General features: G+C 35.0%; 1 protein-coding gene across 1 annotated transcript in view; it reads left to right on the forward strand.

Annotated features, from left to right (window-relative positions):
* LOC136040182 (peroxidase-like) overlaps window positions 1-23,743 on the forward strand; it is a 99,566-nt gene that overhangs the window by 67,119 nt on the left and 8,704 nt on the right. The window contains exons 13-16 of the mRNA XM_065724332.1: window positions 10,012-10,186; window positions 15,028-15,159; window positions 16,914-17,060; window positions 20,871-21,011. Coding sequence (XP_065580404.1) covers window positions 10,012-10,186; window positions 15,028-15,159; window positions 16,914-17,060; window positions 20,871-21,011 — 595 coding nt within the window. The remainder of the gene's footprint in view (window positions 1-10,011; window positions 10,187-15,027; window positions 15,160-16,913; window positions 17,061-20,870; window positions 21,012-23,743) is intronic.

Below are 23,743 nucleotides of genomic sequence, written 5' to 3' on the forward strand. Positions count from 1 at the left end.
CTCCCTCGACAAATTTTGAATATTTTCTTCAAAATAGTCGAAAGATTCAACAGCTATGCCTGACCCCCATATCCTCTGGGGTAGGAGTATAATTTGTCCATTGTTTCCTACCGTCCTAATTTGGGAAAAGGGGAAATATCTAAAGCCGAGTGGTTCCGAAAAGCCTAAGAGGGATAAAGTGGAAACTGAAGAGAATATTGAGGGGTATTAAAAGCTAAATCAAAGACACTATGTGCATCAAGGATATCAAAAGGGTGTATCTGTAATATCTTAGGAAGAGCTAAGAGCTTTAAGTTGAAACTTTCTGGGCTAATGCTGCTACTACTGCTCTGACTACTAATACTGATAGTATTTACAGTGCTATGACTACTACTAATACTACTGATACAACTACTAACACCAAAAACAAGAAGAACAATAGGGAATTTTTTAAGACAGTGGGAAACAAGGAAACGTTATCTACCACTACTACTACTGCTGCTACTGTTACTACTACCACTACTACTGCTAATACCACTACTACTACTACTGCTAATACTACTAATACTACTACTAATTCTACTACTACTACTACTACTACTACTGCTGCTACTACTACTACTACTACTACTACTACTACTACTACTACTACTACTACTACTACTACTACTACTACTACTACTACTACTACTACTACTACTACTACTACTACTACTACTACTACTACTACTACTGCTGCTGCTACTATTGCTAATACTACTACTACCACTAGTACTGAGACTGAGTACGACTGCCACTACATGAGACTTTGACTACTTGTTAAAGAAAATACTTATGACAATGGTTACGACTACTTGTCACTGCGAAGACTTCCAACCCAATATGGCAACTGCTTGCGACTGCTACTGCTAACACTTGCGACAGCGACTGCTTATGACTGTGACTGTCACTAATTGTGACTCTGACTGTAACTTTTGCAACTGCGACAGCTTGAAACTTTGACTAAGATTTTTACAGAATTAAACTACTTGCCATTATTTCTGCAGTTACTTGAGACTGTAACTGCAATTACTTACGACTGTAATCACTTTCAGTTCCAACTGTGTCTACTTGTGACTGTGAGTGTCACTACTAGCGACGCTAACTCCCTGCAACTCTCCTTACTTGAGACTGCGTCTGTTTCTACTTGCGAATGTGACTGTCAGCGCGTACGACCTTGTGACTACTCGTAAATAGGATTGCAACTACTTGTGACTCTGACTGTAACTACTTGCAACTACGACTTCTTGAGACTTTGACTAAGACTACTAACAACTGAAACTATTTTTAATATTTCTGGAGCTATTTGAGAGTGCAACTGCAACTATATCTGAGTGCGACTACTTGCAGTTGCAACTATGATAACTTGTGACTGTGACTACCACTGCTTGGAACTACAACTTCTTGTGACAATGACTGTTGCTGCTTGTGACTCCGACTCCTTGTAACTGTGAAAACTCGTAACTACAACTGTAAATACTTGCAACTATGACTACTTGTGACTGCGACTCATTATGACTGCAATAACTTAAAATAGTGGCTGTTACTACTTTAAACTACGGCTTATTGCAACTGCGAGTGTGACTACTTGCGACTGTTACTGCTTGGGACTGTGAGTGCTTGCAACTTGTGACTGCAATTGCTAATGACCGTGACTACTGGTGACTACTACTACTTGCAACTTTGAATACTCAAGACTGCAGCTTCTTACTAATGTGACTGCGACTTCTTGTGACTGTGACAACTGGCGACTGTGACTTCTTGTCATTCAAATTCCTTGCAACTATAATTACTTAGACTGTGACTAATTGCAATCGCGACTACTATTACTTGTATCTACAGCTACTTTCAACTGCGGCGGCCACTACTTCCTGCTGCACCTATTTGCCACTGCGAATATTTGTGACTATTACTACTATTGACTGCAACAACTCACGAGCGCAATTTCTAACGACTGTGACTGTGACTACTTGTGACTGTGACTACGTGCGAATTGCGACTTCTTGTAACTGGGGCTACTTGTGACTGTGATTACCTTTGACTACGACTAGTTGTGATTGCAGCTGCGATAACTTGCGACAGCGACTACGGCTACTTTTGACTGTGACTGCAACTAACTACGACGATTATTTGTGGCTGTGACATTGAGTTCTTGTGAGTCTGACTACTTGTGACTGTGAGTACTTGCGAACACTTGCAACTGTGACTACTTGTGATTTTGGCCTTTTGACCGCGAATAGTTGTGATTGCGACTGTGAATACTTTCAGCTACAATTGCAACTAATTTCGACTGTGATTGCAACTATTTGCAATTGCGACTGCAACTACTTATGACTGAAGCAACGTGTGACTATGCCTACTATTACTTATGACTGCAACTAATAACAGCTGTGACTACTTGCTACTGTGACTAATGGTACCTATAATTACCTTTGACTATGACTACTTGTGACTGCGACTGTGCGTACTTGCGACTGAAACAATAACTACTTGTGATTGTGACTACTTGAGACAGCAGCTACTTGTGACTATTACTGCTTCTACTTGCAGCTGCAACTATTGACGACTACCACTGCAACTGCTTGCGACAGTTGCTACTTGCGAATACAACTACGTGAGAATGCGAATACTAGCGATTGTAATTACTTGCAACTGCGACTAATTGCAATTACGACTGCGATTACTTGTGGTTGTGACTGCATCTGTTTCAACTGCCACTGCTTGCAACTGGGACTGCAACTACTTGTGACTACGACCTCAACTGATTGTGACTATGACTATGACTACTTGCATTCTTAACTTCTTGTGACTGCGATTGCCACTACTTGCGAGTATGACCGTGACTGCTTGCGACTGCTTATTCTAACACTTCACGCTAAGATGATCGATGAAGAGCGGTTCAAAAAACTTGCAGAAAGTAGTAGCCACTCTTATGGGCTAGAGATCTGTTGCAAAATTTTGTCTAAGACATAAATAGTAGGTCAAAATCTTGATATTTTAGGACAAAAACAGAAAAAGCTTTACACTATATCCATTTCATTATCCAATAGAAAACAACTGTGTCAATCAGAAAAGTACTAAAATTATTTAAAAAAAGCCTTTCTTCATAGAAAAGAAAATAGCTACATTTAGCCAAAGACGAGTAGTACTAAACATCAAACAATAATTTAAGCATCAATTGAGCATCATCACTCACTATGTCAATCACTATATACCAACCACTATAGTCAATCATTATTCAATATTGAAATTGAAATAAAATAATCAGAAATTACAGTAAATAGTCAAGTCAAATTTAAAACGAATAGAAATCATAGGCAGTACAATAGCACTGCCTAAGTAAAGAGGGACATGGGCACAATGTATTATTATTATTATTTTTGTTTTAGACCAGAGCACTTCGTATCGAAGGAGTTGGCGTAGAAGCTTCGAAAAGGGCTCATTCGATTGGAAGTTGAAAGAGCTAGTAACTTTTTAATAGTCCACAGTGGCTGGAGGGCAAAAAACCCCCTACCACACCCACCATTTCCCCAAACAAATCCAATTAAAATTTTGAGATTATGTATTTGAGGATGACAACCTCCCTACAGCCCTCAGGGCAAGGGTTGTAAGCTGTACCTTGGAGCTATGTAAGATTATATAGAAAGAGTGATCGTGTACACTTCGGAGGGGGCTCATTGGATTGCTAATAAAAAGTTTTACTGCCCTCTTTGAGATTCAGGGTGATGGGAGGGTGGATAAACTTCGAAGGGGGCTCATTGGATAGGCATTCAGAAGTTCTAGTGTCCATTTTAAAATTCAGTGATCGGAGGGAGTGACCGCCCCCTCTCCTCCCGGAAACGCTTCATATTTTCCGGAAAACATCTGATTGAAATCTCGAAATGGCCATTTTTTGTCTTAAAAACTTCAAAAGAGCTCATTCGATTGAAAATTGAAAGGGCTAGTGCCCTTTTTAACAGTCGAAAGTGATTAGAGGACAACTAACCCCTCTTCCCACACCCACAATTTCCCCAAACACATCCAATTAAAATTTCCAGATTTCTATCACTTTTTTCAGCACAAATGAAAGGTCACAAAATTATGTTTTTGAGAATGACAGTCTCCCCCCCAGAGCCCTCAGGGCAAGAGTTGTAAGTTTTACCCTGGGGGCATATAACGTATGTATAGAAAGGATTATCGTACAAACTTCAAAAAGTGCTCATTTAATTGGAAATTGAAAGGGCCAGTGCCCTTTTTAATAGTTGAAAGTGATTAGAGGTCAACTAACCTCTCCTCCCACACCCACCATTTCCCCAAACACATCCAATCAAAATTTTGGGATAGGCATTTTGTTCAACGCAAGCGAAAAGTAAAAAAATTACGTATTTGAGGATGATAATGCCCCTACAATCCTCAGGGAAAGGGTTGTAAGTATTTGTAGGTTTAACAGTTGAAAGTGATTAGAGGGAAACTAACCCCTCCTCCCACATCCGCCATTTTCCTAAACACATCCAATCATAATTTTAAGATAACCATTTTGTACAACGTAATTGAAAGGTCCAGAAATTACAGCTTTGAGGATGACAATGACAACCCACGTAGAGACCTTAGAGCAGGGGTTAAAGCTATGCCCTGGGGACACATAAGGTATATATAGAAAGGGTGATCGTACAAGCTTTGGAAGAGGCTCATTGAATTGCTAATCAGAAGTTCTGGAGCCCTTTTTAAGATTCAGTGTGATCGGAGGGTGGATACCCCCCTACACCTCGTATTTCTCCGAAATGCATGTGATAGAAATTGCGATGGCCATTTGTTGCCGTTAAAACACTGAGAAGAGTTCATTTGATTGGAAATTGAAAGGGCTAGTGTCGTTTTTAACAGTCAAAAGTGATTGGAAGTCAACTAACCCCCTTCCCACGCCCATCATTTCCCCAAACACATCCAATAAAAATTTTGGGATAGGCATTTTGTTCAACGCAAGCGAAAAGTAAAAAAATTACGTATTTGAGGATGATAATGCCCCTACAATCCTCAGGGAAAGGGTTGTAAGTATTTGTAGGTTTAACAGTTGAAAGTGATTAGAGGGAAACTAACCCCTCCTCCCACACCCGCCATTTTCCTAAACACATCTAATCAAAATTTTGAGATAGGCATTCTTTTTTAACGCAATTGAAAGGTCTCAAAATTATATTTTTATGGCACTTTGTATTAACCAAGTGACATATAGCAATCGCAAATTCTGTCGGTCTGTCGGTCCCTGTTTTACTATTTTAGGCACTTCCAGGTAAACCAGGACGATGAAATTTGGCAGCCGTATCAGGGACCGGACCAGATTAAATTAGAAATAGTCGTTTTCCAAATTTGAACATCTAGGGGGAGTGGGGTCCTGTTAATTCGGAAAAAATAGAAAAATTGTAAGTATTTTTAACTTACGAACGGTTGATCAGATCTTAATCAAATTTTATGTTTGGAAGTATATCGTGTCTCAGAGCTGTTATTTTATATCCCGACCACATCTGGTGACATTGTGGGGGGGGGGAGTTGGGAGGGGGGAACCTAAAATCTTGGAAATCAGTTAGAGTGGAGGGATCGGAATGAAACTTAGTGGGAAAAATAAGCACGAGTCCTAGATACATCATTGACATAACCGGAACGGATCCGCTCTCTTTGGGGTAGTTAGGGGGGGGGGGGGTTAATTCTGAAAAAATAAAAAAGTGCGGTATTTTTAACTTACGAACGGATGATTGGATCAAAATGAAATTTCATATTTAGAAGAATATCGTTTCTCAGAGCTCTTACTTTAAATCCCGACTGGATCTGGTGACATTGGGGGGGGGGAGTTGGCAGGGGCAAACCTAAAACTTGGAAAACACTTAGAATGGAGGGATCGGGATGAAACTTGGTGGGGAAAATAAGCACAAGTCCTAGATACATGATTAACATAACCAGAACGGACCCGCTCTCTTTGGGGTAGTTGGGGGGGATAATTCTGAAAAATTAGAAAAAATGAAGTATTTTTAACTTACGAACGGGTGATCGGATCTCAATGCAATTTGATATTTAGAAGGATATCGTGTCTCAGAGATCTTATTTTAAATTCCGACCGGATCTGGTGACATTGGGGGTGGGGAGTTGGAAGGGGGAAACCTAAAACTTGGAAAACACTTAGAGTGGACAGATCGGAGTTAAACTTGGTGAGGAAAATAAGCAAAAGTCCTAGATATATGTTTGATATAACTGGAACGGATCCGCTCTCTTTGGGTTAGTTGGGGGGGGGGGTGGTAATTCTGAAAAATTAGAAAAAATGAGGTATTTTTAACTTATCAACGGGTGATCGGATCTCAATGAAATTTGATATTTAGAAGGATATCGTGTCTCAGAGCTCTTATTTGAAATCCCGACTGGATTTGGAGACATTGGGGGGAGCTGGGAGGGGGAAACCTAAAACTTTGAAACCACTTAGAATGGAGGGATCGGGATGAAACTTGGCGGGGAAAATAAGCACAAGTCCTAGATACATGATTAACATAACCAGAACGGATCTGCTCTCTTTGGGGTAGTTGGGGGGAGGGGATAATTCTGAAAAATTAGAAAAAATGAGGTATTTTTAACTTACGAACGGGTGATCGGATCTCAATTCAATTTGATATTTAGAAGGATATCGTGTCTCAGAGATCTCATTTTAAATTCCGACTGGATCTGGTGACATTGGCGGTGGGGAGTTGGGAGGGGGAAACCTAAAACTTGGAAAACACTTAGAGTGGAGGGATCGGGGTTAAACTTGGTGGGGAAAATAAGCACAAGTCCTAGATACATGTTTGATATAACTGGAATGGATCCGCTCTCTTTGGGGAAGTTGGGGGGGGGGGGGGGGGGGTAATTCTAAAAATTAGAAAAAATGAGGTATTTTTAACTTACCGACGGGTGATCGGATCTCAATGAAATTTGATATTTAGAAGGATATCGTGTCTCAGAGCTCTTATTTTAAATCCCGACTGGATTTGGGGACATTGGGGGGAGTTGGGAAGGGGGAAACCTAAAACTTGGAAACCACTTAGAGTGGAGGGATCGGGATGAAACTTGGTGGGAAAAATAAGCATAAGTTCTAGATACATGATTGACATAACCGGAGCGGATCCGCTCTCTTTGGGGTAGTTGGGGGGGGGGTTAATTTTGAAAAAATAGAAAAAATGAGGTATTTTTAACTTACGAACGGGTGATCGGATCTCAATTAAATTTGATATTTAGAAGGATATCGTGTCTCAGAGCTCTTATTTTAAATCCTGACCGGATCTGGTGACATTTGGGGGAGGTTGGGGTGGGGGAACCTAAATCATGGAAAACGCTTAGATTGGAGGGATCGGGATGAAACTTGGTGGGAAAAATAAGCAAAAGTCTTAGATACGTGATTTACATAATTGGAACGGATCCGCTCTATTGGGGGGGGTGTTAATTCTGAAAAAAATTGAAAAAATACGTATTTTTAACTTACGAAGGAGTGATCGGATCTTCACGAAACTTTATATTTAGAAGGAACTCGTAACTCAGAGCTCTTATTTTGTATCTCAACCGGATCCAGCGTAATTGGGGGGGGGGCAGTTGGGGGGACCGGAAATCTTAGAAAATACTTAAAGTGGTGAGATCAGGATGAAACTGGATGGGAAGAATAAATACCTGTCTAAGATACGTGACTGACATAATCGGACCGGATCTGCTCTCTTTGGTGGAGTTGGGGGGGGGGGGTAATTTTGAAAATTGAGGTATTTGTAACTTACGAAAGGGTGATCAGATCTTAATGAAATTTGATATTTAGAAGTATCCTGTGCTTTAAAGCTCTAATTTTAAATTCCGACCAGATCCTGTGACATTGGGGGGAGTTGGATGGGGAAACCGGAATTCTTGGAAAACGGGAAAATTGGGGTATTTTTATCTTACAAATAGGTGATCAGATCTGAATGAAATTTGACATTTAGAAGGAATTCATGTCTCAGAGCTCTTATTTCAAATCCCGACCAGATCTTTGACATTGGGGGGAGTTTGGGGTGGGGGAACCTAAATCATGGAAAACACTTGGAGTGGAGGAATCGGGATGAAGCTTGGTGTATAGAATAAACAAATATCCTTGATACGTGATTGACGGAACCGTAATGGGTTCGCTCTCTTTGGGGGAGTTGGGGGCAGGGGTTCAGTGACTTGGCGAGTCAGGTGCTTCTGGACGTGCTAGGACGATGAAAATCGGTAGGCGTGTCAGGGACCTACACAAATTGACTTGATAACGTCGTTTTCCCAGATTCGACCATCTGGTTGGCTAAAGGGAGAGGAAAAATTAAAAAAAATTTGGTATTTATAACTTACGAATGGGTGATCGGATCTTAATGAATTTTGATATTTAGAAGGACATCGTAACTCAGAGCTCTTATTTTAAATCCTGACCGGCATTAAGCCTCTTATTTTCCTTTCAAAATCAATCTATTGATTCTTAGAATTTTGCTAGAGTTCATACCATATGAGCTCTTGACTCTTAGCTCTCCCTGTGAAAAATATTAAATTAAAATAAATAAAATAAATAAAATAAGTAAAACAAATAAAATAATTTAATAATAAATAAAATATGTTAAAATAAATAAATAAAATAGATATAACAAATAAATAAGATTAAATTAAAATAAAGAAATTTATGTCTTTATTAAAATAAATAAAAATAAAATATTAAAAAATAAATTATGAAAAAAAATGCTTTCATAAAGTCCTTATCTAATTTGGTCATTTTTGTGGCCAGTTATTGCTGTTCCTTGTTTTCCAGTCGTAGATTCATTGTTCATTTTTGTTCATCTTTATATAAGAAAGTTTTTTTCCTGACCTTTTGCTTTAGCAGTTTAGATTCATACATCATCTCACACTATTTATACATCAACCACTACTTATTGTTCGATCAACGCTTACGTTGAATAAAGCTAGAGCAAAACACGAGTTCAAGTCTTGAATACGTTTATAAAACTCTTCAAAGAGCAAGCGACGTCTTAAAAAAATTTGGAGAAAAAACTGGAAAGAAACAATCTCCAAATGAATTACATTTATTTCCTACTTTTTCCTTTGGAATATGGAGGGCTCCACAGGGAATACAAGCAATGTTGAGGGTGTCAACAAGGTTTTGCAGCCTTAGCTGGTTTTGGAGCCTTTGCTTTCTTATCCTTCTTTGGGCCTTTCTACAGACATTATACTATATAAATAACTGATTGCATTGAAAACTGAACGATCTTATTTATGCTAAGAATGACATCATTTAAGAAAATGCTACAAATTATATTAGTGCATGATGTCACTTGCAAAATCAAAATTAAGGCTCCTAAAGAATTTTGTCAAACTTCTGACATATCTAGATCGTTTTTTCTTAGGCGAGAATATCCCAGGGTAACAATTTTTCTGAAAAAATTTGAGTCATTTTCGAGGAAAAATAAATACATAAATAGACAATATACAATTATTACTCCTTTATGAAGATAGTATATATATTTATAATATACTTATGCTCATTTGACACCTTCAAAACCAATGACAAAATTACTTTGTTGCAATATCTCTTCTGTTTTCCCATCTGTGTTTTTTTGTTTCTTTCGTTTTATAATATTTCTTAGTATCAGTTTGATTCGTTTCAGTCTTTCTTTTTTTCTTTTGTGTCTTCTTTCTTTCCTTCCCTTTCCTCGGAACAAGGCATAAGGGAGGGTAGCGTTTTTCCACTCGGAAGAACGCTGTTTTTCTAATTCAAAAATTTAGAGCTACGATAAATTGACTATTTTATAATCCCATTATTTTTCAACTCATTTCTGAGGACATAATTTCCTATTATTGAGATAAGATTCAGTTATCAAAATGTGTCTGTCACTAGCTTTGATGGGCGTACCTAGGATAGAACAACCTCACATTGTCAAGGAAAGATCAATGCACTACCTCTGGTATAATTGTCTTTAGGCCTGTAAAATTAATTAAATATGTCAAAAAACTATCGAATTTCAGGAAGACCTTTTGGAATGGATTTAATAGCCATTAATATACAACGAGGAAGAGATCATGGCCTTGCACCATATATCGTATGGCGTGAGAATTGTGGCTTGACTCCAGTTGTCAATTGGGGCCAACTGCTTTCAATTATGGACGATGATACTGTGGGTCGCCTTAGGATCGCATACAAGTATGTATATTTCGGTCTTAACTTCAAATTCTCTTTCAGAACGGGCATTATATATCCAGATTGAAGAGCATCAATCCAGGCTGTATCCATGGGGGAGGATACCAGGTTTGAACCCCCCCATTAAAATAATTCTGAATCTTAAAATGTTAAAAAAGGGACATAAACAAATTCTTGATTTTTTTTTTATTTCCTTTTGTACGCTCTTCCCTCCCCCCGAAAAAAATACTGATACGTCCTTGGGTGCTCTTTTGGATCTAAACTCAGGATTGCAGATCGATTATACTGGTACCCTGTAAGAAAGTTTTTTTTTAATATGAAATACACGACATGATTATAAATACTTCCCTGTATATAAGGTGTATATATACATGGTATAATATAGTGAAAATAAACTTACATTATGTTCTTGCTTATTCCGTTTTTGCAAATTCCTCCTGTGCCTGCCTACCGGAAAGCCAAAACACAGTGATTAGTAAGCAATAACTTTCCCGACCCGTAGATCATTGAACAGAGAAAATTATCGAAGTTAAATAAGAGTTTATCCGGAAATGAATTCCGGGACACTTTCCGGCATTAGTGTCAATATTATGTTTTGTGAGTTTCATATTTGTTTTGTTCTTTACATATTGCTCTATTAGTGACAGTATGTAGTTTGGTAGGGAATAAAATTCATTCGTTCATAATATTATGATAAGTTATATAAATGGGCAGTAAATGATTTCCCAATAAAAAATGATTCTAATAACTTTACATTTTTGCTTTTGAGAGGGTGATTGTGGGGGTAATATAGCAAAGGTTATAAGTCTCTTATCTCATTTTGTCAATCAATCAATATCTTTATTGCCCAAAACAACACCCAAGGGTTGAATATGGAGTAGATGAGAAGACACACAAAAAGGAAGAAGAAGAACACACTCACAAAGAAAGCTATACTACAAAGAATAGATTCAAATATTTCTACTCGCAAATAGCAGGCTGGAGACTGTTTGTCCTATCAGGCTTTGATAAATAGCGACTGGAATGCAGCTCAGGTGACTCAGTGACTCAGTTAACCCGTAGGCTGACACTAGTCTTTTATTTCTAGCCCATAGGGGTATTCACAAGAGAAATTTCGGAAAACCAAAATATACGGATCTAATAGCATTTTAATCAGTAGCCGTAATTACATTCCAAAATGGAATCAATGCGAGGACATGAGGCATCACAAAAGCATTGTACAAACAGACAACTTATGTTTGCTGTTGAGTTTTTTTTGTATCATAACTATTTAAGCAAGTAATTACCCTAAATTTGTTCTATATATCTTGAGCAAGACCTAAGAACGGGGGGGGGCTGAACCACCATCCAAAAAGTTGTGCCTGACTTGTGAAAACGTAACAAAAATGCATCAATCACCCCCACAAAATACCCCCCTCTCGAAAAAAATCCTGCTCCGGAAAAATCTGAAAAAAAATTTTCAGATTAAATTCTTCTATTTTAATATAAATTTATTAAAATATATAGTTTTTCCTGTCAGAAAAATTGTTTTTTATGCAAAAAAATGTTTCTTGTTTATGGATTGGTTTAAATTATTGCTGGTATTCTTTTTCAGATATTCAGGGGAGCTTTTGCAGGGAAATATTATAGGAGACATAGAACACTTTCACAGGCAACTACACACAATAACCTAGATTCTTATTGTAGAATGATATCTATAGGTCATTTTTGCTTAATAAAACGTACTGTTTGTTTCCCATCTTAGCATATCATTAAAAAAAAAGCCAAAAGTATTTCAAATTTTCGGAACTCATATCAAAAGGACTAAGCAAAAGAAAAATATGATATTTCTGTGTAACAATCCATGCTGCAATTTGTTTTTATTGTTTTTTATTTATTATATAAAGGGATTTATCCCTATTCGAAAATTTATTTTTTTGTAATAGAACGGCAGTGTAGTCTAAGAAAAAAATACCTAGCTTAAGGTGTTACGTCGGAAATACGTCATATATATGTCGAAATGAGACCAAACAAGTGAACAACTGTAAACTCAACATATCGTTAGCAAGTAAAAGACACGGAAGCCTTTATCCCCTTCATTGGAAATTTGTTTTACTTTTAGGCAAAACTAAAGAAAGAAATTTACATCAAGGCTTTGAATGAACTCTCTCTATCAGTTAACTCTCTCTGTAAATAATCTAGTGAATAATCCGGCGGTTCATTATTTTCTGAAGGACCCGAAATGTTACTTGTTTTGTGTATAAATATGCAAGTTTCAGTTATATTATTTTACTAAATCTATTGATGACGATCACTGTATATGTGATTGAAACATCTGGACTTCTGTACCGGTTTTTTCACTGTCTAAAGAAATAGATTTGTCCCCATTTGGAAATTTTTCTGTTCGTCATAGAATGGCAGTGTGGTCTAGGAAGAGAATACCTAATTTATGGTGTTACGTCAAAAATTCGTCGGGAAATCGGTTCGGGAATTCGATCTGGGAAATCTGAGCAACCGTGTGAACAACTATAAACTCAAAATTTTGTTTGCAATTAAAAGACACGGATAGATAGCCAAACACATAGATTGTTTTAGAATAATAAAAAAAAATAATATTAAAAATAATAAAATATTAAAAATACCTAGCTTAAGGTGTTACGTCGAAAATACGTCGTATATATGACAAGTATAAACTCAACATTTTATTTGCAATTAAAAGACACGGATAGATAGTCAAACACATAGATTGTTAGAATAATAAAAAAAATAATATTAAAAATAATAAAATATTAAAAATACCTAGCTTAAGGTGTTACGTAGAAAATACGTCGTATATATGACGAAAATAAACTCAACATTTTGTTTACAATTAAAAGACGTGGAAGGCTCGGCCACTTCCTTTTGAAATTTCTTCTACTTTTGGTCAGATTAGAGAAGGAAATTTTTATCAAGACTTTGAATGATGTTTGTCAGTGAACTCTCTCTGAAAATAACCCAGTAAATAATCCGGAAGTTCATTATTTTGTGAATGACCCGAAAAGGTTTTTATTATTATTTTGTGTATAAAAATGCCAGTTTTAATTATATTATTTATAATACTAGTGATGACAGTCGCTGTATATGTGATCGAAATATCTTGACTGTTGTACCTGTTTTTTCACTGTCTAAATAAATGGATTTATCCCAATTTGAAAATTTATTTGTTCAGGTACAAACAAGAGTGGCCGGGCACCACGAGGGGTGTAACATGAAATAAAAGTATTTTAATTCTGTAGAGTGTTTAGATACAAATAACAGCCAAACAGATAGATTTTTTTTAAATATTTAAAAAAAATATCAAAAATGTATATAAAAATAATGGATAACAAAGAATACTCCGTGTATAATTATACAGAGGACATACAAACATATTTAGAACTAATACCAAGATTGTAAGTGTGAGGCAGTAAGAACTATAGTGTACCTTTGAACAAACAAACATGTACCTTTGAACATACAAACATATTTAGAACTAATACCAAGATTGTAAGTGTGAGGCAGTAAGAACTATAGTGTACCTTTGAACAAACAAACATGTACCTTTGAACATACAAACATATTTAGAACTAATACCAAGATTGTAAGTGTGAGGCAGTAAGAACTATAGTGTACCTTTGAACAAACAAACATGTACCTTTGAACATACAAATATATTTAGAACTAATACCAAGATTGTAAGTGTGAGGCAGTAAGAACTATAGTGTACCTTTGAACAAACAAACATGTACCTTTGAACATACAAACATATTTAGAACTAATACCAAGATTGTAAGTGTGAGGCAGTAAGAACTATAGTGTACCTTTGAACAAACAAACATGTACCTTTGAACATACAAACATATTTAGAACTAATACCAAGATTGTAAGTGTGAGGCAGTAAGAACTATAGTGTACCTTTGAACAAACAAACATGTACCTTTGAACATACAAATATATTTAGAACTAATACCAAGATTGTAAGTGTGAGGCAGTAAGAACTATAGTGTACCTTTGAACAAACAAACATGTACCTTTGAACATACAAATATATTTAGAACTAATACCAAGATTGTAAGTGTGAGGCAGTAAGAACTATAGTGTACCTTTGAACAAACAAACATGTACCTTTGAACATACAAACATATTTAGAACTAATACCAAGATTGTGGCAGTAAAGTGTTAGGCAGTAAGAACTATAGTGTACCTTTGAACTATGACCTTAAAAATCATATTTATACTAGTGCTAAAGGGGTTCAAATGTTTAATTCTTGACACTGCTTTTTTTAGATAGTTTTTGGATATGGTTAGCGATCTTTATGCCTGATTTTTAGTCAATAACACGAAAAAGAGGAAAGAACTAGTTGAAAATTATTAATATTAGACACAATGGGGCTATTTTTGCGAGGGGGTGACAATCATCCCCTGCTTTTATTGCCTTTGCTAGATTTGAAAAAATAGTTTTTTGATATTTTCACAAAAAAAAGAAACGAAAACGAACCCCTCCCCCTCCATTTTGAAAAAATTCTTTTTTTCTGTCTTTACTAAAAAAAGAAACAAAAACTCTTGCCCCTCTACCCATATTTTTGTGAAAGTAATCGCAACTTTGATGAAGGAGACGGGTTAAGAAAATGTGAAAAACGAGCAGCATGCAAAAAATCTTCTATTTTTTGATTTAAAGATAGAGAGAGGGTGGGAACCATATTAAACAGTTTTATAAGACACATTTATTATTTCTACCTTCCTTTTTGCATACCATTTTACCATTTTGAACCATTGTTTCATTTGTATGAGTTTCTCTTTAATTACTGCAACAAAACAAGAATTGAGTTCACTTCATTTATTTTCAGGAATATTCAAGATATAGATCTATTCCCAGGAGCTATGGCTGAAAAACCTGTAATTGGTGGAATTGTCGGACCAACTTTCGCTTGTATTTTAGCCCAGCAATTTTTGAATTTACGGCAAGGTGATCGCTTCTGGTAAGTTACGCCAGGGCCATATTATAGTCACACTTGCGGATAAAATTAAAATTATTTACGGTGACAAAACCAATATTGTCTCCTGTTTGTGGTTCATACAATAAAGCAGTGTTTATCTTCTAAGGATTAACTTTAGGATATATTAATTAAAGCAAATAATTAAGGCATAATTTTTAGGCTTGAACAGGAATTACCTTATCTATATGGTGAATCCAGCTAAAGATAGAAAAACATGGTACTGGTAGCACTGTGGTTTGATGAAATTTTGGGGGGTTTTACGGTTTGTGACAGGAGGTAACGAGCTGGTTTTTTTCTTTTGGTCTTTGGAGGTTGAGTGTCGTTACCTTTAATCCGTTGATTTATATTTCAGCACAGAGGTGTCATTGTTTATTTTTTTCATTGTTTATTGTTTGTTTTTTTTATACATTTTTTTTTATTATTATTTTATAATAATATAAAACAAATTAAAATATAAATGTTTTTACATATAATATAAATAGTTTTGTTGAAACAAAACTATCTTTTTAAAATAGAATCATCCAAAGAAATCAACAACTAACAGAAAAGAGAAAAAAAGAACAAAAAGCAAAAAAAGAGAAAAAACAAATAAATAAAACCGAGACTTTAAACATTTCCAGAACTGCAAAGTTCAGTTGCAGAACAGTTGCAGTTCAATACATATTCAATGCAGTTCAATTATAAAAACATTTATATGTTTTTTTTTATTATTTTATACATTGTTTATTTTTCATTGTTTATTGTTTTCATTGTTTATTGTTTTCAGCACAGAGGTGTCATTAATGACATTAATGACAGAGGTGTTTAATGACAGAGGTGTTTAATGACAGAGGTGTTTAATGACAGAGGTGTCATTGCAAGCTTTGCTTCAGATTTTATATTTTTATTGTTTGTGAAATAACAATTCTTTAAAATAAAATCTTTTGGATTAGATTATAATGATTATATGATATAAAGATTATATTCGTGACTCACAGAATTTAATTGAGCTACCTTCTGATTCCTTCAGCCTCCCTAGTGATTAATAAAACTTGTTAACACTTTAATTAGGAGTAATTTAGTGCTCTATTCTACCACACAGGCTACAATCATAGGCTATAATCATATATAATCATATAATTACAGGTTATAATCATTTAAAATTCACAAGCTATACAATATAATTCATTCATTAACCTTTTGCTCAAAGTTATTTGATACAGTTAAATCTCAAAAGATAACTTAAAATATTCAAGTTTGATGCTTAAGTGCACTTAATGCTTAACCACTCAAACACTTACCTATTTGTTAATTTGGAATAACTTAAGAAAAAAAAGATACTTAATAAGGTCGCATTAAAGTCACAGTTGTTGCTTAGATATATGAGTGATATTTTTTTGTCTTTGACTTTAAGACAACAAGTGTAATTAACGTTAACAATTTACTTAAAAGTCACAAAGTAAACTCATTTAAAATAATTCGCAGGTTATTTAATAAAATCCATTCATTACGTCGCAGCTGAAAGACATTTTGAACAATTAGTTCTTAAAAACATAACTTTAAATAGTCAAGTTATATGTCAGTGCTGAAGTACATAGAAAAATTAAATACTTTTTAGTTTTGAACAACTTAAGCTCATCAAGCTCAACCCACATGTGTTGCCAAGATTTACGAGTGAAGCCAGATTTTCCTTGACTATAACGTCGATTTCCCTTCTATGGCCTTGAAAACAGGTAAAATTAACCTATTTACTTTAGGTATGAACTTGGAGATCAGCCAAGCTCATTCACTGAAGCCCAACTTCGTGAACTCAGAAAAGTAACGCTTTCAAGAATTCTGTGTGACAATTTGGACGATATTGAAACTTTGCAGCCATGGTTGTTTCTTGTTCCTGATAATGAAGTGTAGGTTTATTTATTTTTACTTTTTGTTTGAATTTTAAAATAACCATTAACATCTTGATGATTCCGCGTGCATTAAATTTTTGACTTAATTCTCATATTTTATAGCGATAATTTTTTAGGTTAAAAAAGTCTCTCTTCCGCTTGATTATTAGAATTACTGCTCTATGGAAATTGCCTAGAGAAAAAAGGTCTACTGTCGCATAATTCTTAGTAAAAAGTGCGCTATGATTTTATGGGTTTACCGCTATGAAGTATTTTCGTAAGTCAAATTACATTATGCTTTTCAGGTATGCCAGAAAGGGAAGCCCATTGTCTCATCTTTTTATAGCCTGCTTTGTTCCTGTGGAAAATTTTAAGCCAATATATAAAATAAAAAATAAAATTCAGCTTGTTGATTCCTCTGTATGAAATTTTAAGCCAATGAAAGGAGCGAAAATTTCTCAGTCACTAGTTTCTTTTACAAGTAAACTGTCTATTAATATGTGACCCTTTTTCTGCTCGTTACGAATCCCAATTTGACTCTTTACCTCTTTCCGATGATTTTTTTTTTTAATTTGTTAATTTTGCAAATTTTGTAAATAATGTTAAATTAATGGAAAAACCTGAAAAGCAAGAAAACTAACGAAGAAACCAATACACAAAAAGAGAATAGTTAAGGACAGAAATAAGCCAGAAATGTCACCAGAAATTATTTTTAGGAAAAAAACAAGGAAAACTTTTTTCAGGAAAGAAATTAGGAAGACCTAAGCAGAACCAATGGTTTAACACAAAACAAAACAAGCCATTAAAAAACGAACCTAAGACTTATGCACTGTCAAAAAATGGTAGTTTTCTCCATACACCTTTGCTATCAGATTATTACCTGGATTTTGTATCGCCATTTTGTATAGCCAGTTTCTAATTGTATAGCCAGTTTCTAAAGTGTGTTTCCTCATTCAGATTGAAGGTTTTACGGGAATCTAAATATTAACTAGCGAAAAATTAAGGCCAACAATTGGTGGCAATCTTCTTCTTCTTCGCAATTTGATGAGGTATGTAGATGACAGGGGGTATTATTTCAAGGTGAAATATATGAGCTAAGGAAAGGGGGAATGTATGATATGATTTTAAATTTAAAACTTTAAATAAAAATAAAATAAGGAATAGTGAAACGCGTGAAGTTTCTAATTATTGTTTAATAATATTTTGTAAGTATTATATCATGCATCGATATTTTGATATCGAACTACAAAGTCATTAGCAATTTTTTTTTCCGACGACGTAACGTATATATTTTGTTTTATTGTTTTATTTTTTTTTATTACTTTTATGCGGCAAAAACATACTATACCTAAAAAACAATAGCAAAAACAAACATACCATCGCGGCAAAAACATACTATAAACATAAAACATACAAAAACATACTTTAGAATGCTGGTAGCATTCGTTATTTTCAGTATATTGTCGTTATAGTAAATGTCAGTATTCGTTATTGTAAATTTTTTAATATATCAAGGTACTGTATTAATAATCATATTTTGCAGAATTAAACACATTTTGACATCCATGTATTAGCACGGTCATGACTATGATATATTTTCGCAGGACAGGTTTAAGCACAGAAGTTTTGCCGTAATTTAAAAAATTACAATACTTTCAAATTATTTTTCCATTATTTTTCATGAAACTTAGAAGACTTACATTTTTTAATTATATATTTATTTAGTTTAAATGACGTTTCAAGATACTCCATAGGATTCACTTTACTGAAGACAAAGTACATTAAAAGATTTCTTTCACTTTTTTGAGTTTAATAAAAAAAAATAAGACTTTCAGGAATGAATATCAGCATAAGAATATTAAAGCAAAAATCAACGATTATTGTTTTTTGTTTTTGTTTTTTTCAGTAAAGTGTATTTTATATTCTGATCTTGAGAAGGCATGGGGGTTGTCAAACCTACTCACTTTAATTTTTGCTCGTTCTGAGTTTGACTCGGTTATGTATTGTAATTTCTCTTCGTTTATGGTTTAATTATACATTGATCATGATTTGAGGTAGTTTTACGCTTGGAAGATTGTTTGGCTTTATTTCTGCGCATTTTTGGTTTAATGGGGCTCTTTTCTTTTCTTTGAAGAACTTGTTTTGTGGAAAAAGTTTTTTAAATTAATTTCTGTTTGTTCTTCATTGACATAGACTATTTGATGGAAAAAAATATTTTTATGTCTTTTCGTTTTTTTCATAGGAAAAAATAGTTTGGCTTGTTATTTATACGTTGGAGAAACTTTTTGAACAATTTTTAATCCTAACAGAAATAGTATTGTTTAATTTAGTTTTGTAACTCCTCAAGTTGACCTAAAAAAATAAAGCTTCCCTTAATACCATGATCCGGCGGTTTTGAGAAAAAAGGGGTGGGGGAGAGGTCCTAGTTGCCTTCCAATTTTTGGTTACTTAAAAACGCCACTAGAACTTTTAATTTTATTTACGAACGTTTTTATTAGTAATAAATATATTGACCTTGCAAATTAACTCACGTAACGAATTTCTACATTCGTATATTTTTATTACGTATATGAGCGGGTTCACCCCCTCGTCATTACCTCGATCTTTACACTAAAATTAGAATTTTGTTCAAATTCTTTAAGAATGAACCCTGAATCACGAAGGCCGCTTAATTAGAATAAATAGCTCTTTTGAAATTACCAAAAATACTTTAGCGTAGAGATCGAGGTATTGAGGAGGGGACCCCCTCATATACGTAATAATTTCTGATCGTTTTAAGTTTTAATGTTGTTCCTTACTTTCAGTTGAAAGAACTTGTTTTTGGTTTAATTTATCATTATTTTTTTTAATGCTGGAAAATCCAGCGCTTTTCTTCACGGAAATTTTCTTGTCCCATGATAAATTCCTCCATGGAAAAATCTTTCCACTTAGCCCCCTCCCTCTCCCCAACGCCCGACGAAAAAAAAAACCTGAAAACATCTTTAGACGTCCCAATAACCAATACTATATTTAAACAACGGGCAAAGTTCATAACTTGCAGCCCTTCCCCAGGGGACTGTGGTGGATTAAGTTGTTCTCAAAGACAAATTTATTAGATTTTTCGACTATGGTGAACAAAATGCCTATCTTAAAATTTTGTTCTGGTGAGCGTAGGAGGGGGCCTAGTTGCCCTCCAATTTACTGGTCACTTAAAAAGGCCGCTAGAACTTTACGTTAGAATGAGCACTCTCACAACACTCTAGGACCACTGTGTCGATACGATCACCCTGGGAAAAAAAACAAATAAACATGCATCCGTGATCTTTCTTCCGGCAAAAAATACAAAACTCCACGTTTTCGCAGATAGGAGCTTCCAGCCTCTACAGTAGGGTACTCCGATACACTGAATCTGATGCTGCGATTTTAGGGGATGTTTCCCCCTTTTTTGAAAATAACGCAAATTTTCTCAGGCTCATAATTTTTCACGGGTAAGACTAAACTTGATGAAACTTAATATTTATTTAAAACCAGCATAAACATCCAATTCTTTTTATGGATCTGTTGGTATCGAGATTCTGTTTTTTAGAGTTTCGGTTTTTATTGAGCCAGGTCGCTACTTACTATAGTTCGTTACTACGAACTGTTTGATTTGCCACAAATATCTATTAAGATATTATGTATTTCAGTGTATTATCAGTGTATTATATCCTGTCCTGCAATTGTTATACCTTACTGTTTATTGATAAGCTTATAATTTATTTGTTTGTTTTACTGAAATGTTGTAAAAAAAATTTTTTTAACATATTATAATATTACAAACTTATAGTATGTTTGTTGCACTTGTTTTAGGAATCCTCGTGTATCCTGTCGTGGCTCCAATATTCCCAAATCAGATCTGAGTGCGTGGAAGGAGACAGTTAAACCAAGACCAGTGAACTTGCATGCTCAGATTTTTGAAGATATTGATGAGACTACTCAAACTAGTATAAGGTATGTTCTAGATCGTATTCAAAATATATTCAAAACATAGTAAGGTACGAAATACATCAAATAAATTTTCTTGTACCTGTGTCCATCCATCTCTACTCAGTTTTCCCCTCAGATTTTCTTTTGATTGTTATGAAATTATGAGCTTCTTGGGGCTGTACCATATTCAGTCAGTGTTGCCACGTTGAACCATTAAAATAAATCTTCTTTAAGCCGACTTAAATAATCAGGTCTCATTTTCACTGTCCCTGGCACTTTAAAGGTACCACAGGACATAGATCTTCCTCTACGTCATTGAGACTGGAGTCATGAACTGATTAACCAGCGTTTTGTTATTTCTTAGGTGCAAGTTCTTATCAAGGCTGGTGTAAACCCTAAGTGGGGAACCATTTTGGTTTGGGAAGGGCATCTTGACAAAGTAATATCGGCACACAACATGCATTTAAATGAAAATTATTAAAATTATTTAAATGAAAATTATATTACACAAAAGGTCGTAAATATTCTAAACTTTTGGGGGGACACTCCACCACCTTCTTTGGGTTAGCAACTGAACCAGTGATGAATGGCTGCTTATTTTTCTATCTTTGTTAGCTCCTGTGAAAATGAGAGTATATTGTACTTATTTCGTAAAAAAGGGGTTTCAATTACAATTGCACCCCCTGCAATAGTGACTACTTGTGACTGCAAATACGTGCAACTGCGACTACTACTACTTGCGAGTGCAACTACTTGCCACTGGAATTACATGCAATTGTGATTAAGATTACTTGCTATTGCGACTTTGAATACTTCCAACTAAGACTATTTGCGACAATGGCTTCACATGACAGCGACTACTTGCGACTGCGACTGCTACTACTTGCGACTGCACCTACTTGCAACTAGAATCACATGCAATTACGATTAAGATTACTTGCGATTGCGACTGTGAATACTTCCAACTACGACTATTTGCGACAATGACTTCACATGACAGCGACTACTTGCGACTGCGACTGCTACTACTTGCGACTGCAATTACTTGCAACTGGAATTACATGAAATTGTGATTCAGATTACTTGTGATTACGACTGTGAATATTTCCAACTACGACTATTAGCGACAATGACTTCACTTGACAGCGACTGCTTGCGACTATGACTGCGACTATTCATCCCAGTGATGCTCCTGCGACTATGTACGAAACAAATAAGAGTTCTAAATAGAGATTTCCTTTTATTGGACAGGGAAATAAATATATACAAAAGTTCTAGATATTTGATGACATAGTAAGTCATCATAATCATTAGAAAAACGAACTTACTAAAATTAAAACAAAATATATATACTGAACAAAATAATAGCTTCTTGATCACAGCAAGTTTCCGGTCCCTTTACTTAGAGGGTGCATTAACTGTTTTGACATCTCTAACATTACGTTGAATTTTTAATTTAGATGGTACTTCTTCTCTTCTTCTTACTACTTCTTCTTCTTCTTTCTTCTTCTCTACTTCTTACTCTTCTTCTCTTCTAACTAAAAAATTAAATGTTGCTGAATTTTTAGTTGCGGATTTTATCATCTATTCTTCTAATTGCAGATAAAATTTTATGTGTATAGATTATGTGTATATACTTGGTTATCTTGTAGTGCGAGATTGTAATAAAACGGAAGAATCTAACAGTTTGTAGTAACGAACTGTAAGTAAGAAGTAACTCGGCTTAATAGTAACCAGAACTCTGAAAAAGGAATTTTTATAACAGTTATTCCATTAAAAGAATTTGCTTTTTATTTTGATTCCAAATATAAAAGTTTTATGAAGCTTAATAATAGCTATCGAAAGCTACGGGATAATTTGCCTAATTTTTGAAAAAGAGGGAGAACATACCCAAAAAAGCAAGTGATCTTAATAAAAATCACACCATCATGTTCAGTATATAAGACAATCCTTTTGAAGAGACTACAAGCTCCTCTTTGTCTTTTGTCTATTTGTTTTTTGTTTGTAATTCCTCCCCAAGGATGATTGTATAAAGACAATTGTCCTAGAAGATTTGGAGAGGGACTATTTGAACGGAAATTAAAAGTTCTAGAGCCCTTTTTAAATGACCAAAAATATTGGAGGGTTATAAACCCCTTCCCACGCTCTTTTTCCCAATGATATTCGAACAAAATTTTGAGATAGCCATTTGATTCAGCATTGCTGAGAGGTCCAATAACTGTGCCTCATGGGATGATATGACCCCCTGCAAATCCTAAGGAACGGGATTAAAGCTATGCAACATTCCCCTTGTTTACAATTAGTATTTGTTTTTCGGAAATTCATGGAAATTTTCCAGGGAAATTTTTTTGCTGGGGAATTTCTAACGGCGAGAGTTTTTCATGGGAGGAAAGTTAATTAGGGGTATTTTCCAAGGCAGGAAATTTTCTGGGTCAATTTTCCAGGAGAGCTCTTACACGGAGGATTTCCTGGAATAATTTGAAAAACAGTCAGAAAAAAAAACAAGTTTCTCAGCTGAATGTAAAGAGCAGCATTAAAACACAAAATGAACAGTATTTTCAGTATATAAGGGAGCTTCCCGTTCCTCAATATTCGCTTGTTACACTAAGACTTATTGCTTCTTTTTGAAAACCTTCTTATTCTAATTAAACGACAATAGAGATGCCTCAATAGTTCTGAGCGGCCAGATAGAGGGTATGCTCTTGGAGCTACTAGCCCCTCAAGACGCTATTGTGCACACCTGGGTCTTCCGCCAT

Source organism: Artemia franciscana, chromosome 20 (assembly GCF_032884065.1).
Source record: "Artemia franciscana chromosome 20, ASM3288406v1, whole genome shotgun sequence".
Lineage (NCBI taxonomy): Eukaryota > Metazoa > Arthropoda > Branchiopoda > Anostraca > Artemiidae > Artemia > Artemia franciscana.